The 17253-nt window shown below is 38.6% G+C and overlaps 1 protein-coding gene across 2 annotated transcripts; it reads right to left on the reverse strand.

Annotated features, from left to right (window-relative positions):
* Positions 1–4612: 4612 nt before the first annotated feature.
* On the reverse strand, positions 4613–13692 carry Ms4a2 (membrane spanning 4-domains A2). Of its 2 annotated transcripts, NM_012845.1 has the most exon segments (7): positions 4917–6771; positions 7593–7691; positions 8022–8177; positions 8802–8858; positions 11208–11342; positions 11850–11973; positions 12751–12866. In NM_012845.1, coding segments are annotated over 7 exon segments (732 nt in total). In that variant the 5' UTR covers positions 12813–12866; the 3' UTR covers positions 4917–6672.
* Positions 13693–17253: the final 3561 nt, after the last annotated feature.

Below are 17253 nucleotides of genomic sequence, written 5' to 3' on the forward strand. Positions count from 1 at the left end.
GGTTTAAAAGAAATGCAGGAACAAAAATGAAGAAAAGATAGGAGGAATGGCAGACTAGTGACCAGCTCAACTTGAGACCCATCCTATGGGCAGGCACCAATCCCTGGCACTATTGCTATGCCATGTTCTGCTTGCAAATAGGAGCCCAGCATAGCTGTTCTCTGAGATGCTCTACCCAGCAGCTGACTGAAAGTGATGCAGACACCCACACCGAACATTGGATAAGGTTGAGGATTCTTATGGAAGAGTTAGGGGAAGGATTGAAGGCCCTGAAGAGGATGGAAACTTCACAGGAAAACCAATGCTATCAACCAACCTGAACCCCTGGGAGCTCTAAAAGACTATGCCAACCAAAGAGCTTATATGGGCTGGCCCATGGGCCCCAGCACATATGTAGGAGAGGGCTGCTTTGTCTGGCCTCAGTAGGAGTGCCTAACTTGATGCACTAGGGTCAGGGATAATGAGGGAGGCACCCCACTCAGAGGCAAAGGGAAGGTAGGATGGGAGTAGGAACTCTGGAAGTGGGAAGCAAGAGGTAAGGCAGAATTTGATATGTAAATAAATTAATTAATTAGTTAACTTTTAAAAAGACAGATAAACTCCTAGTGATTGCTGCAATTTCCTCTCACAGTTAGAAGCCAACTACTTACTGATTTTTATCATCTCTGGCTGACCTAAAGCTCTGCGTCTCTTCCTTATGACCATCTTCCTTCGGTACACGGTATTTAGATGTGAGGGTTTTGTATTCTTATTTTGGTTATTTGGCATTTTTACTTTATGCCTCGATGTCACCCTTAACCTTATCTCTTTAAGTGTTAGCTCTGTGACATTCTGTTCTCTCATTTTGCAATTCACATCTAAAAGGGAGGGGGATTAATCTCAAAAAATAAAGCTCCCTTAGAGCTTCTCTCTTGAGCAATCTTCATATTCCCTTCTTGGTTTTGCTTTTCTGTGACCAACACACTGTGGTTTCTTCTGACCTGTCTTTCAGCTCAATTGTTCAATCTTTACTTGGTTCATGGACCCCTTAGAGGATGAAGTGTGCAGAAAACACACCATTAACCTCAAAATAAAGGGGGGGGAGGTTTATTCAGGACCATTCACATAGGACCAAAGCTCACATCTCCAAAAACAATAAGGGTGAAAGGATACCTGACATAATAAAGACTGAAAGACCCAGAGAAAGAAAACTCACAATTCCCTGTCGGCTTTCCCTACAAGAATCATATAAAAAACAGTGTTGTGGAGACCAGGAGATCCAGAGTAAATGTACTCACAGATCTCGGTAGGCTTTTCCTCATGAGACACAGAAGATCATTTCTCTTTGCTTTTAAGAAAATACAAGAAATTTTAATCCAGGGAAAGAAAATAAAAGCAGATGGATTGAAGGTATGGATGCAAATCTACATCCTCTGGAAAAGAGAATCAATCAGCAAAAATCTGCACCCAGAAGGGATGGGAATGAGCTTGGAGGCCATCAGTACAGCTGAAAGAGGTGTAACACACTTAAGAAGGCCACAGGCCTGAGGCCCAGGTTAATTGTACCAGCCTAACCCTGAGGTTTAATTAGAACATTTGAGGATGAGTCTTTCATCTCAGCATACCTTAATGGAAAAGAAAAATACCTTGATTAAAACAGCTAAGGATGCAAGAGTGTCTTTCTAGCAATCCTCAGAAAGAGATGAAGCAAGTCAAAGCTAGAGTTGACCCAGAGATGAGCCTCTGTGAAACAGCCTGCCTCATGCACTGAGGGCATCACTAGAGGAGAGCAAGCATCTGTGAAGCAGGTAACGGCAGCACAGGTATTCATACCCAGCCCTTCCTGGCTCTGCTCATAGAGCACGCAGTCTCAGTCCCCAGCAATCTGTCCGAATTTCCAATAAAATATTAGGAGGCATACAAAAAGTAAGATTATTTTTAGAGTGAAAAATAAACTAGTATCTCACTAATAAACTGAGAACCAGGCTCACGTTTGGCATGGATGTTGGAACCACATGACACTAAGTTTTAAATGACTAAGAGAAGTAGAATGGAATTTTAAAATACACAGAATTGGAGGGTGATTTACACAAAGCTGGGTGGAGGGGATCTAAATAATAATGAACAAGGAGAAACACAGTATCAGAGATGAACAAGGCCATCGAGGCCTTATTGATGGGCTTCATACAACTGAGGAAGGAAGATAGCAATCTTCCAGATAGATAGAGAGAGAGGGGGAGGGAGAGAGAGGGAGAGAGAGAGAGAGAGAGAGAGAGAGAGAGAGAGAGAGAGAGAGAGGGAGGGAGGGAGAGAGAGAGAGAGAGAACATAGTTACGAAAGTTTGGTTCCCCACTCCTATTTTGGGAGGCTCGGAACTGCCTATAACTTCAGCTACAAGGGATCTGATGCCCCTTTCTGGCCTCTAAAAGGCACTGTACTCATATATGCACAAACCCACACTCACACACAAACATATACATTTAATTTGGGTTTTATATGTGTAAAGGTGCATTGCCCTCATATATGTCTATGAACCACACTCATGTTTGGTACTTACTGAGGTCAGATGAGGACATAGGATCTCCTGGATCTGGAATTGCAAATGGTTTTGAGATGCCATGGGTGCTGGAAATAGAACCCAGGTCCTCTGAAAGAGAAGCCAGTGCTCTTAACCACTAAGGCATCTCTCAAGGCATCTCAATTTTAAAAAAAAATCTAAATGGGAGGAGATGCCCTTGGTCCTGTCAAGGCTCGATGCCCCAGGGTAGGGGAATGTCAGGGTGGGGAGGTAGGAGGGAGAGAGTTGGTGGGTGATGGGTAAGGGAGCACCCTCAGAGAAGCAGGAGTTGGGATGGGATAGCATGTTTCTGGAGGGAAACCAGGGAAAGGGGATAACATTTAAAATGTAAATGAAAAAAATCAATAAAAGAAAAAAAGAAACAAAAAAACTAAATGTTAAAAAGATTTTTAAAAGCTTTCTGAAAAGGAGGAGGAGGAGGAGAAGAAGAAGACAAAACTCGCTTATATATGTGACATGTTTGGCTGCTGTGCAGAGCCTGGCATATGTAAACATGCAAGTCATTAACGGGATGTATACTAAAATTTAGAATGATCTCAGAATAAATAGCAAAATGAAAACTATCTTCCTTTTGAAAATAATAAAGTAGCCCCTACTCCCCTTTAGCTGGTCATGACTTCACATGTCTCTCACTCCAGATAGGCGGTAGAGACATGTGGAGCTCAAAAGATGGCTAGGCAAACAACCTGGGTGAACATAATTACCAGCTCAGCGGGAGACGCTGTCTCACAGCAATGAGATGGACAGTAGTAGAGGAAGACACCAGATATCCCAGTCTGACCTCCACATGTATACAATGCCCCCTTAGCACAGAGACACTATACACATAAAATATAAATAAATAAATAAATAAATAAATAAATAAATATTGTGTTAATAAAAACTAAGCACTTACAGTAACACAATCTGATAGTATCTGGGAAAAGAAAAATAACTGCTTGAGTTTTCTACATTATAGTTACACAGCAGAAGTCTAAAAAAATGTGTGTGAAAATAGATATTTAAATATGTAAAGGAAGACAGCTAAGGAACGGTTGGATTTGGCTCTACATATATTTACTAATATAGTTGAAATATAATATTTTAGATCGGGAATTACGGAGGTCACTAACAGCTCATTTAGTTGATTGAAAAACAGCTTACTGTAAGCAAATTGTGGAGTGCCTGATAGCTATGCCCTGGGTTATAGTGGGGGAAGGAATTTGAAGGTTGTGCACTCCTAGGCTTGGCTGGTGTCTCCAAGGACTAAGGCCTTTGACCTCAGATACACTAGACCACAAGCCTCCTTGATTCTGGAGACATGGACTTTGGACTAAACCACAGTACTGGTGTGGATCCCTAATTGATCCTCTACTGTATATCTCTCCCTATTGTGAGAAACAAGACCCCAACTCACAAATAAAAATTCACCTCAATTAACAAAGGCCTGGCAGTTTAGGTTTTTGATCACCCAGGGAAAGGTCAGTGTAGCTGACCCATGGAGTGTGCATAAAATCATGACTTTTATTGTCCTAAACAGAATCCTCTGCCGTCTCTCTTCACCATTGGCTGGGTGCTTCTATGGAGAGCAATGTTCCCATTCCTCATCCCTGATATTGTCCTCATTCCGAATCCCCCAGCATATTTGTTTAGTTTTTTTTTTCTTTTCTGGCTTAAGTTCTGCACTCTGAGAACTCAGAATTTTATCTAATGTTCATGCTGGATCTCAAAAGTCCCTCTTCCTTCCTTATACATGGGCTCAGTCATGTGGCAGACTCAAATGTTTTAGCTATAAGATAAACTAAAAGTAGTCAGGCGAGCAGACACCAGCTGCTGGAAAAGACAGGGCCCAGTGTCTCCTGCCTATTAAAGGTCTGATAAATTTCCATCTATCTCGTGTCCCTCTGGTTTGGATATTTTATTTCTTGTGCCTATCCATCTGTCTATCAAAGACTCTTGTTGGTTGTACCTCTTGAATGAACCCTGAATGATACAGGTTCACCAAAAGAAGCCATTTTCTCTAGCTCATATAACAACTGAATTAGCATCAGTATCAGCTAGTAAAACATAATCACATCCTGCTTACCCAATTTATTTACAAAAGAGAGGTAATAGGTAGTTCAAGGTCCTGTTTTTGCCTCCAAAGTTATTTACATACAGTTCTACTGGGAAAGGGCTGGGGAAGAAGACTCCAGAAATTGTTCTTTGGCCTTGGCACCATTTAATTAATTGTTTTAATGTACATGGTTCTTTTGAAAAATGAGCTTTCTTTATTTCTGAGAACCTCGCAAATAAATGTGATCACATCTACCATCGATTTTCTTCCTCATAACTTCCCTCGTATTCTTTCAACTTCACTTGCTAGTACAAAAATCAAGTTAAATAATTCTGATTTATTTTATAAACACTAGTGGAAGATACATAAGGAGACCACAAGCACAGTTTACTACTGTGGTAGAGTAACTGTGAATCAAGGGTGTGGCTATGTGAAGAGACATATGAGGTGAGCCTTACAGGAAGATTTAGAAAAGTTACCTGTACTTTGGACATACACAGAGAACACAATAACTGATCCCAGCAAACAGATTTTTAATGACTCTTTTTGTTTCTTTTAAAATCTAAATAACAGCAACAAAATCATTTTCTTAGCTGCTTTTCCCCCATTTTACCTCCTATTCAGGTTTGCTCTCTAGGTACATTTGCAAATGTTCTGGTCCTCTGCCCACACCCTTTGGGAAATGCTTCTTCAGAGTTTGCATTCATTTAGAATTGCTATTTTCTCTTATTTCCCAAACCAACATGTAGAGTCTCTGGTGGTTCATTATTTCTCCTTGTTTAACTTTTCTCCACTATAGACATCTGCTGCCTAACGTAATATGCTTTTCCAACTAATCGTTAGGCTTTCTACTTTTGATCCTTACTTCACCTTCTAAGTATAGGCATGTGGATTTTGACTGTCTTAATTCTATCTCAAAATAATTCTTTTGGTGTCTTGACCTTCTTCATTTAATGGTGATTGCTCTTATAACCATCTCAGAACAAAAGTCTGGAAATACGTTTCAATGTTTCATCTGATTCTGCTACTCCTCCATCATCCAGACTTCTGCATCACTGCTCCCCTCCCCCGCAATGTTATTCATTCAGTTTTATTAAAAACTCAAGCACTCAATATATCAGTCAAACTTCTGTTTGTTTAAATATCCCTTACTGTGTTAACAGTTTGAACCAACATCTTCTTTCGTCCTTTGATGTATGATCTTGTGTAGCCCAGACTGGCCTCTAACTCACTGTGTAACAGAGGCTGGCCTTGGGCTGGGAGATTTTAGGCATACATGGCAATCTCTACCAATTGTTGGTAGTTATTTATCTACAAGTGTTATACACAATCATTTCTTGTCATTCCCATTGACTACTTTCCAGCTCAAGTCTTCATCAGTTTATTCTTCATTTTCACACATGTCTTACCAAAAGATATACACACTCACAGTGTCCCTGATTTTACCTATGCATCTCACTACACTGAATGATTTAATAATGTTCTCTATTACCTACTACCCACCAAGTAGTAAACACCACTGAGCAACAACTGTATTAGTGAATATACCCATGAATTAGATAATATGTGTCTTTTCATAAAGCTTTATGTCTCTGAAAAACCCATTATTATTGAGGGTGGAAAATCTATCTACATAGAAAAGTAAATACCATATTAAATATATATAGAAGGCTTGATATGGTGGGCATATATCATGCACAAGTATTGTTGAGAATTCTAAAATGAACTAAGAGTCAAATATTACCTGATTATCTAAGTTTAGTTAAACTCTCAAAATAACTCCTCCTTCCTTTTGTTCATGAAAGTAGACATGCAATAAAAGCTAGCTTGTTTTTGATGACTTTCCAGAAAGGTTGTATGTGAGACTGTGACACAAAACAAGAAAACTGGATTGAACGATATCCACAAAAAGGGAGATAATTAAAGACCAGAGGCATCATAACTGAAACAGGGGTATCTACAGAACAATCCAATTGAAAAGTTGATAGAGTGCGGAGGAAACAGAAATGTTGCCATAATGTTGCAAAAAGATCGACTCTCAAGACTATACTGGAATCAGATTGTCCTGGCCCCTTGATTCTTATGAAACCACTGGTGCGGACGCTTCCCTTGTGTCTTCCAACGCACTGTAAATTGGTGAATACACATGTAATTCTTCATAGAGACGGTCATCGGGGACCTGATAAAGACAAAAACCATCCTGTATTAATTATCTAGAACTTTACATTTCTGGAAGGCTTGTCACATACGTATCCTTTCTTTCTTCTTGAATTTCACCTTTCCTCTCATGACACTCAAATGTCTGTACCCTTAATATCCAGAAACCAGATGAGATGGGCTGGACAATGGGGGCTAAAAGAAACAATGTAAGTGACAAATTACTGAGATTACTCTGTATCTGAAATGTCGGTTTCCCTTCTGACTGAGGACAGTGGTCATTAAGAAATGTAATGACAAAAAAAAAAAAAGAAATGTAATGACTGGGCTCTGTCTAAAAGTGGACATAGAGAGTTGTAGTTTCCATTTGTCAGATTTGAGTTAGTAACAGTGGCTGAGAATCGGAAGTTCTCACCAAGAATATAATAAGTTTGTGTAGAGCAGGAGCTGAAAATGCAGTAAAGAGAGGAAAGAAAAATATATATTTGGAAAAAGAGAAAGGGAAAGAGCAGGAAGAAATATAACAAGCTCCTTGGGGACAAAAAAGTAAAGCCCAACAGCTGAACGTTTCCATCACACACTGCTGATAATTCACTTCTCACAGGCAACTGCTCCGCAGCACCCACCATTTCTACAACGAAAACAGCTCCATTCGCCTAACCTCGTGGGACTGTGCTGTGATCTGGCACCATTTCAGTGTATAAAATAAGATCTCCAGTGTGAGATACAAAAGCCAGTTTTTGAGAAATAGTTTTCTAGGAAATAATTTCAGAAGACTCGGGGCATGTTTTAAAAGAATAAAGCACAAACTCTTCAGCACGCTAGTCAAGATTTCCTACTGACCTTACTACGCTCAAATTCTTGTCCAATCCTATAGATAATGAGCAGCACGGCACTGCAAAAGGCCAGGATGGTGAGAAACAGCAACATCAACACCAGTTCCTGTCAAACAGCCAAGCAAAAGGCGAAAGTCACAGACTGATACATCCTCCAATCCCGCCTCTTAGAGACACGCCCCCTTTCTCAGGAGCTCAAGAACAGACGTCATGAATTGACACATAAATAGGAAACCAGAAGGTGACTGATTGGAGGAGTTGACTCCAAGCTTAAGGAATATGGCCAGGAATAGGAGTAAGCCCATCAGCCCCTTAGTACAGAACTCTATTTTATAAGGTGGAGATTCCAAAGGGAGGACTGAGTCTATGGAAAAGGAAGGGTTTTCATACTTAGGACAGGGCCCAGAGAGTTAGTATTTTTACAAGAAACACATACTGTGATGAAAGAAGTCACGAAGCAACCATCGTCTTCGGTTATATCCTTGCAGTAGTTCATATAAGCGGAGTTGTTGCTCAGATTGAGAATCAATATGGCGATCCCCAAGCCTGCAGCGATGCTGCTGACAATGTTTGCTCCCAGGCTGCCTCTCACCTGAGGGCATAGAACATTCAGCCTTGTGGCAGCAGCTGATCCACTGATCTGTCTTGCAGAGCCGGTCCTCTATAGTAACTCGAAACTGGTTCAAAACCCCAGTCAAATAGGGAACTCTCATAAATGTACTCATCATCTGATAAGCATCTGTTCCCCTCTGAGATGCATTCAAGAAAAGCATGAGGGCTGGGATGTACTCAGCAGGGAACATAGAGTGAGACATTGCAGAAGACCAGAGGGGTTCAATCCCCAGGATTAAAACAAACAAACGAACAAAAAAACAAAAAAAAACAAAAAAACCAGATTCAAGCATTTTTAGTCTATTCTCAAGTCTTCTTGGTTGGCATAACTAAACATCAGACTATAAATACATACAAGGACAATACCTTTGTGGGTCCCTTTAAACAGTGTCAAGGTAATCAAATTTCACTATTTATTAAGTCATACAATTTATGTTTCTAATGATTTTATCCACCTCATTCTGCAAAATACTTTCCAGCACAAAGGGATTGAGAAAAGACACACAGCTACACTCTCTACAATGTCCTTGATACTGGTGTGTCTTAACAGCTCCAAAATTCTACTTTTCTTACCTTGGAAGAATGAATAACGAGTTCAACTCACCAGATACAGTGTGTTTTTCCTTTCGGACATAATTGACAAAAATCCAGACAAAACAAACTGTCCAAAAGGAAACAGGGGAGAGATCAAAGTGAGTCTCTGCTCTTCGGTGTATTTCTTTGCCTATCCACAAAATACAAGTTTTAGGTGTTCTAGAAGGCTATCCACGGGGCTGGGGATTTAGCTCAGTGGTAGAGCGCTTACCTAGGAAGCGCAAGGCCCTGGGTTCGGTCCCCAGCTCCGAAAAAAAGAACCAAAAAAAAAAAAAAAAAAAAAAGAAGGCTATCCACTAAAATCTGCCATGAGACCATTATTTATTATCTCCAGTAAAATGCTTCTCAAAATCAATTCCTTATACAAATCATGTGAAAGTCTTGATAAGATACAGGTTCTGAGCTGTGTGGTAGCACATGGCTGCAATTCCGGGTCTCAGGAGTCTGAGGCAGGAAGCTTGTAAGGATGAGGACAGCCTGAGCTACATAGTGAGAAAGACAAAAAGAAGCAAACAGACTCCTACTCATTTGGTCTTAGATGACTGGGGCTCTTTGCTTCTTACCTGGCTCCTCTATGAAGTTGACTTGGATACCTACTGGGAAGGTAGCAAGAGCTAGGATTGCTGTACAACTGTAACGGTGGTCTCATTTATTGTAATGCTTGTTTCATATGTCCTCTCTTACACTGTCAGCTCCTGCAGGCCAGCCTTGTATAGCTATGGGTTTGATATGCAGCATATGGTCATATAGTTAACTATGAAAATATACATTTGCAAATAGTAAAAATCGAGACCTCAAAGTCAGACCACTGTCTAAGAAATTGAGATTTATGCTCCGAGTCACAAATCTATGACATGCCCCAGCAGGTAGAAGTGCTTGTAACAGAACCGGAGTTCAGTTCCTTGATCTCACAAAGTAGCAAGAAAGACCTAACCAAGCTACTGTTTTTCTCTGACCTCCACATGAGCACTGTGGCACTGGCACGTACGTGTGCGCACACACGCGCGCACACACACACACACACACACACACACACACGCGCGCGCGCGCACACACAGAGAGAGAGACAGAGACAGACAGAGAGAGATGGAGAGAGATGGAGAGAGACGGAGAGACAGAGACAGAGAGACAGAGAGAAACATACACATACAAACACATACATACACAGAGAGAAAATAAATGACTTTTAAAATGAAATGCTTGAGAAAAATAGAAAGCTCAAGAAAATGTGGTAGATGGTCAAGAATATCTACATACCAATGCGATGGATTCCTTAGATTTGAATACATCTTTCTAACTAAACTATTGATAAAAAGATAATACACAATGATGATGTGAAATGAAGAAAGGTAGGCATATAAAACATTGTAGCACACAATTCTATTTCTACAATGCTCTAAAAACTGAAAACTAATTTTTAGTTATAGTGATTGTTTCAAAATGAGAAGTCTGGTAACAGAGAGAGACAAGAAGAATTGTAAGGAAACAAATGTAACTTACAAAATCATGAATAGGCTTGTTATATTGAGGGTTACAAATAAGCTAATATTTCATATACAAATACATACATATATATGAGTCAAATTTTATCAAATCCTATACCATCTATAGTTAGAATACCCTATTTATTGTATGTGTACTTCAGATATATAAAGCTATATGGCCTTGTGATCTCATTCAGTCACTTGCTTTCCAGACAGTAGAATGTTTTAAAGGAATTGTATCCATCCAATATTGTTAACTTTGTTTTCATCTGAACAATTTATCTCTCCCCTCTCTTCTTAAAGATAACGTTTTATGTTATTGTATTTTTAAGATTTTTAAAAACATTATGTTCAAGTATGTGTATATGCCTGTGTATGTATATGCCAATGTGTATGAATGCCCAAGAAGGCCAGAAGAGGGTTCTTATCCCCTTGAGCTAGAGTTACAGGAAGTCACAAATACATGACATGGTACTGAGAATTGAACTCACGTCCTATGAAAGGGCAGCAAGCACCCTTAACTACTAAGGCCTCTCTCCAGTCTTAGTTTTTATTAATGATAATTTTATTAATAGTTAGTGTTAAGGGTATTTTCCTGAATTTAAGTCTTGGCAAATCATTTAACTTCTTAAATATTAATGTATTTATTCTTTTACATTTTGTACAGTCTCAAGGTTTTCAGTCAATAAAAGTATAGTAATGGGTTAAACCATAGTTAACTGTGGTGAGTGTATTTGCTCTTGTTAATGAGTATATGTAGAGAGTGCTTTGGAAACTACATTTATAGATGCTATGTGCATATAAATGAAGAACTGTAGATATTATTGAAAGGCTAGAGATAAGCACTTGATTAAAAGAAAATTAGTTGTCTTTGATTAAAATAAAATCTCTGGTTAGCATCATTTCAGAAACAATTACAGATATGTTCTCACCAGCACTGCACCCCAGAATGGGTAGCCTGCTCTATATAATAAAAGCACTTCGTCGTCAAAGTCTGAAGTCTGGAGTGTGGAGCAGACAACTGTTCCAAAACAAAGGCATATCAAACCAACCAGAACTTGGGTTACCTGTGGAAACATGAATTTTATAAAGTTAGGATATATTTTTTCAAGATTGTACCAATTTCTCTGTAAATAAGAATGAATATGAGAAATCTCTTTAGTGTAATAGACTTTACTTGGATTGATCCAGTTGTGAAACTTTCCACTGTCTTCTATCCACTATATATCCTGAACCATGACTAGTAGAAGCTAGTGCATATATTATCAATACACATCACACACATCTTTATTTAGATAGTTATGGTATACATGCATAATTATTCCTTCTATCTAATTAACAGCAGACATTTTGTATCCTTCTTCCCTGCTTTCCACTCATGACCTGGTAACCTAAAGTCTTTATGAGAAAATGCTTTTCTCTTTCCAGAGTGTGCAAATAATACCATCAACTCCTCACCTATCAAGAATGCTATAGAACTCCATCAGCTCACGAGAGAAAATATTAATATAACTAAATATTCTTTCCTAGAGTCAATCTGCATTTTGAGTTAAGAATAAAGGCTATGCACTCACGCCCAGGAACTCCAACTCTTTCTTCAAAAATGACTGCCATGTCTGCTGTGGTGGGGGTGAGGCTGGCTTCTCTGGTAGAGCTTTTGCAGGAGGGGACGCTTCCAAGAGTTCAATGTCAGGTGCGCTGAAATTTATAAAAATCAACAATTTCTAATTCCTTGCGTTATTTTGTTACCTGTCAGAAACTGGAGCATTATGTGTTAGCTGTTCCTCAAAAGAATCCTGCAGTTGAACTTTTTAGTGTAGTACCTGAGAAAAAGTCCCTGAGAGTCAAAGCAACCGACCACCAACAATGAATATTATCCAAGTGTTTGCATGCACCATAACAGAACAAAAACCATGCTGCATGCTCTTATTTATCCAGGGTTTCCATAAGTTCCTTCCTCAAAACCTCTATCTATAATATGCCTGTCTGTCAGCCTCAAAGAGATTTAGCATAGAAATGTTTCTACATGTGTTGTGTCAATGCATACAATGCATACAACTTCATACACAGAGGACGGCTTTGAGGGGATAGCTTAGTCTCCATTTCTATTTCAATCTTGGGTGCAGGATTCCATGGCCTAAGCATCAAAAGGGTCAACCAGGATCAAGATCATTTTGTAAATCCTGTGAGTCCTAAAACACACATAAGATATGGAAGCAAGAGATCTGTATGTTCCAACTCCCTGTCCCATACCCCAAACCACATGCCTTTAATGTTAGAAAATCTGATATTTCCAGTTTTCAAATCAAGTAAAAACCTTGTTCCCAACCTCTGAGATAGTAAGACATTAAGAAATTTAAGTAATCTTCTGGATTCTGTAAATAAATCTATGAATTGGCATCTGCCTGCCCAGCACTGTGAATTTCTGTGTCTTGATAAATAACTTTAATAAAAAAAATAATAGTCTTTGCTTACCTGGGGGATTCTTGTGGGTTTGGGAGAGCAAGATCTGCTCTGCTCTTATTTTCTGTGTCCATTTTTTTCATTAATTGGACTATCCAGGAATAAAAGATATTGTTACACAGAAACGTGGTGTGCTCTGAATGGGCAGTTAAGATGGGTTGACTCTGAATACCAATGATTATCTTCATGCAGAACCTACTTGTCAGATAAGTCTCCAGGCTGATGGATATCAGTGGTTCTTTTCTCTTGCTATAATGGAAAGTAACGCAAAACTGAGACATCTATTGAATAAAGAGCAGGATGAGAAGGGAAACATGAACATTTTAGAGCATAATTCTGCCCAAGATGTGGGATTTAAGGAACTTAACACTGAAGCATCTAGGCACTGAGAAGATGAAAGAGAAGAAAAAACAAGGGTGCTTTTTGGCAACTTCATTACTATACCTATACCATGAGCTCATCAATTTGGCTTCATGTGTGGAATCAAAGCTGAACTGTATGTATTTCTGACTTTACATTCTCTCTCTTCACCCACCCTTTCCCTCTCCCTCTCCCTTTTCCACTCCTTCCTCTTCCTTTCCCTCTCCCTCTCCTCACTCCTTTCTCATTTTTTCTTCTTCCCTTCTGGATAGTATTTACTATCTGCAGCAAATGATTTTGAAAAAGGACCATCAGAGTTCTAACTGCTGTGAACCATGCCTCGGAAATTATTCAATGTACTATTTGAATTACGAAATATACTTTATCTGAACATTTCTATGGCAACTGCTGCACTCTTGTAAGAACAAGACAAGGAAAATGTGGAGGGATGTGAATGTCGTGAAGAGAAATGGTGTGAGCAAGTCTGAATTGTGGAAGCTAAGCAATAGATTTGCCCAAAGTGCTCCCTTGACTATACCATACCTAACTTCCTGAACACAATGAACAAGAGGGAATTCACAGATCTCCCTTGATTAAATGATTAAATTTCAGTTTAATTCAATGAATGGTTTTGCCCAACTGCAAGATACTATGCATAGAACCATAAGTCACCTCAGTTATTTTCTGAGATATAATGTCTCAAAAAGATATATATATATATATTTGTAAATATATAATATATAAATACAGAGAGAGGGGGGATTTTAATGTACATACTGACAAACTTTTCATAACAAAATACTACTGTTCCTTCTTTCCACTGTACTGATGCTTTGGGAATCAGTACATCTAACAAGTACACTATAAGAATTAAGAAATAAGCCCCATCTTCTTCTTCATTTATACAGAAAGGACTTGATACTTCTTGCTAGCAACTGATGATATCATGAAGCAAGCACTATTGAAGGCCTGATCTCAGACTTATCTAGCCTACAACCTTGCAGGTATGAACAAAGAAAAATGATTACCCAGAAGGTAAAAGGCCAGAGGCTTCTGAAACATGACGCAGGTTACAACACTGACTGATAGAGCTTGCATAGAGCTCAGAGAAGGAATTCTCAGGGAACGTGATATTTGAGCCTAGCCTTAAAATGATTGGTTCTCTACCCAATTTTCACAAAACCACTTGTGTCTGCAGGGGAAGTCTTGAATAAACATAATGGTCTTTTGTGATATTTCCTAATAATATATGAAGGGTTATGCCCAACAACAACAACAAAAAGATGAGCTACTTAAGATTTGGACAGTATCTTTCTGTGTTTGGGCATATGCTGTGTTGTGAGGATTTCCAACAGCACTTTACAAGATACTAATAGGGTACTGAAAGGTGTCTTATGACTCCCAATTATTTCATGGCTCAGTGTTCATCAACAGCTTCATCTTCCTCCTTTCTGAGATACTGAGCACATTCTGTACTCAGAGGCCAGTTCCCTGCAGCCAAGCAGTTCTAGATCTCCAAGACAGTGAGTATCGGAGAATATGATCAAATGACTTCCTTTGAGGCTGGGTACTATTATCAAGATGATTTTTAACCATGCATCTGCCTGGACGGAAGAGATAACAGAGCTAGCATTTCTTCCCCAACACACAACGGTTCTCTGCTGGCACACACAGGCTTTCCACGTGTACTTTATTCTGGCCTTCTCTTTGATATCAAGTTTCTTTGCTTAATTAATTATATCTTAGATTTTTCATTATACTTTTAATTTTTCTTAATTTTCATAGAATATATTTTCGTCATAGTCTTTCTCCTCCCACAAGTCCTTACAGATCCTCCTTAGTTCCCAACCCACCCAACTTCATGTGCTCCCTCTCAAAACAATACAAAGAAATAACCCCCAAATCTCTCAGCAACTATCAATTACAAATAGGTTGTTGGTTGGGGTGTGTCCCTAAATTCAAAAGAAATTTACTTTTAAATTCCTTATGAGCAAATGTTTTCTCAAAGTAAATTCTAACTTTAACTAAAATAAATATTTTTTTTTATTTTAGGTGTACGAAACAACTTTTCATCTCAAAGGTTTTAAGTTAGGTTGTCTGTAGAGGGTTTTTTCTGATACTTCCCACCAAGTAACACAACATCTGTCCCTATCATTTCTTGTCTTTCCTTTTGCCACAACCCAGTTTCCTCTCTTCCTTTCCTTGGTGCGTAAAGGTGCTTTCTGCCAGTCCTGAGGGCCTGTGTTCAGGTTCTGGGCCTCACATGACGGAAGCAGAGAACTATTCTCTGACATCCATAGTCACATGGGTGTACATCCACACATGCATACATGCAGATGGCAAGCAAAGGAAATACTTTATACATATACACATAATATGGTTTAAACAGTCTAGACTGGCATCATGTTTCACTGTTTCATAGCAAATACAATTGTAGAAATGGCCATGGGGCAAATGGCTCAAAATGTTCAAGGGCCAAGTGCAAAGCAAAGCCTTCATCTTTTTATCCTTATGACTTCAGAAATGTTCAGAACAAGATTATGCAGTTCATTATGACTCTAAGATTTCCTTGAAGCCTTGTAGACAGCTTTTGTCTGGGATTATAGTCTAAGGGCCAGTTAGCAACCAAGGTGATTGTGTAATTCATATTAATTCTTATCTTTCCATATGCCTTCTATTATCTAAATTATGGATAATGATGGAAATAAATATGAGGAAAATAAACATGCCATATGGTTGTATTTTTAAAAAAATAGAAATATCTCCTGATATGGAATATCATGAGCAAAGTTTAGATATCATCTGTCATTCGTGGCATTATGAATGAGTTGCCATGACATCTCTCTTACACCAAACATTCTCCTACCTATGACCCTGAAATCATTATATTTGAATATTTAACCAAGTCTATTTTATTGTTTCCACTGTAATTCCAGAACCTTTAAGGAATTTTCTATTCTATTTGGCTTACATTCTAAGTCAAATGTTTAGCTTACAAAATCTTGTACTCATGAACTCACTCTCACTGTGGATACCTGCATAAGACTTAAGTAAGTTCAAGCCAACAAGATCAGTCAGAATATCAGTAAGTGGCACTAATTGGACCTGGTGGATTATGAAATAAAAGGGGGAAATAGAGAGAACATGAAGTTGTGAGAGAAATGAATTAAGAGATTGTCCAGGAGAAATGGGAAGTAGATTTCATAAAGATAATTGTATACAGTGATAATTTTTTCAAAAAAAAATAAAATGTTCAAAAATGATTCGAATCAAAATTTTCAACTGTAACCAGAATGTTAACAAGTTATTTTTTAAAATTGAAAAGATGCAAATATGCAAGGAAAACCATGTAAATCAGAGAAAAAATATAAAAAATGTGTTCTAGGTGTTAAGAACCATCATAAGCTATATCACTAAACAACAACAATGTATTATCCTAACAACAGGGAGGAAATGTCACTGGCCTAGGAAGTTGCCAAAGGAGCATTGTACAATTCTGTATCTGAATATGGCAACATCTTAGTGAAAAGTTCTAGAATTTTTTAGCTTCCTACATAGATGTTATAATAATAGTACAATAATGTCATTATCTATAGTCAAAAAACAAATTCATAAGATAAAATAATTTAAATATAATAAAAAGTGAAGTATTTAAAGTAAATTTAAGTAAAGTCTTAAATTTTAAAGACATGAAATTTTTAATTTTAAAAATATGTGCTTTCTGCAGTAGAAAGCCTGTGGCATTATACCTGCTACTGAGATAGGACAGCAATTTCTAAGGTTGAGCCCACTGAGTTTTGCATACTGAAATGACTGCATGGTCTCTTTCTCCCATTTGCCCTTTCTCCTTCAGAGCCTGACGACAGAGTTACTGTTGCAAATTGCTTATTCCCAGAGTGTTTTGCTGTGTTGGTGGATACAGCCCACACTGTTCCCTTTTATACTCAGGAGGTGGAGTTAGCAGAAGATTAAATAGTAATATTTAATCAGGAGCACACAGTGCTGGGCTGGATCAGGAACCCACGTTTTCTGGCTTGTAGGTCCTGTTTCTGTGTCTCTCCAAGCACAGCAGTCCATAGTCCAACACAGATGCTGAAGGGAGGGGGAATAGAACTTTGAAAACTCTGCTCCGGATGCAGAATTTCAGAGGAAGGA

This window comes from Rattus norvegicus, chromosome 1 (genome assembly GCF_036323735.1).
Source record: "Rattus norvegicus strain BN/NHsdMcwi chromosome 1, GRCr8, whole genome shotgun sequence".
Classification (NCBI taxonomy): Eukaryota; Metazoa; Chordata; class Mammalia; order Rodentia; family Muridae; genus Rattus; species Rattus norvegicus.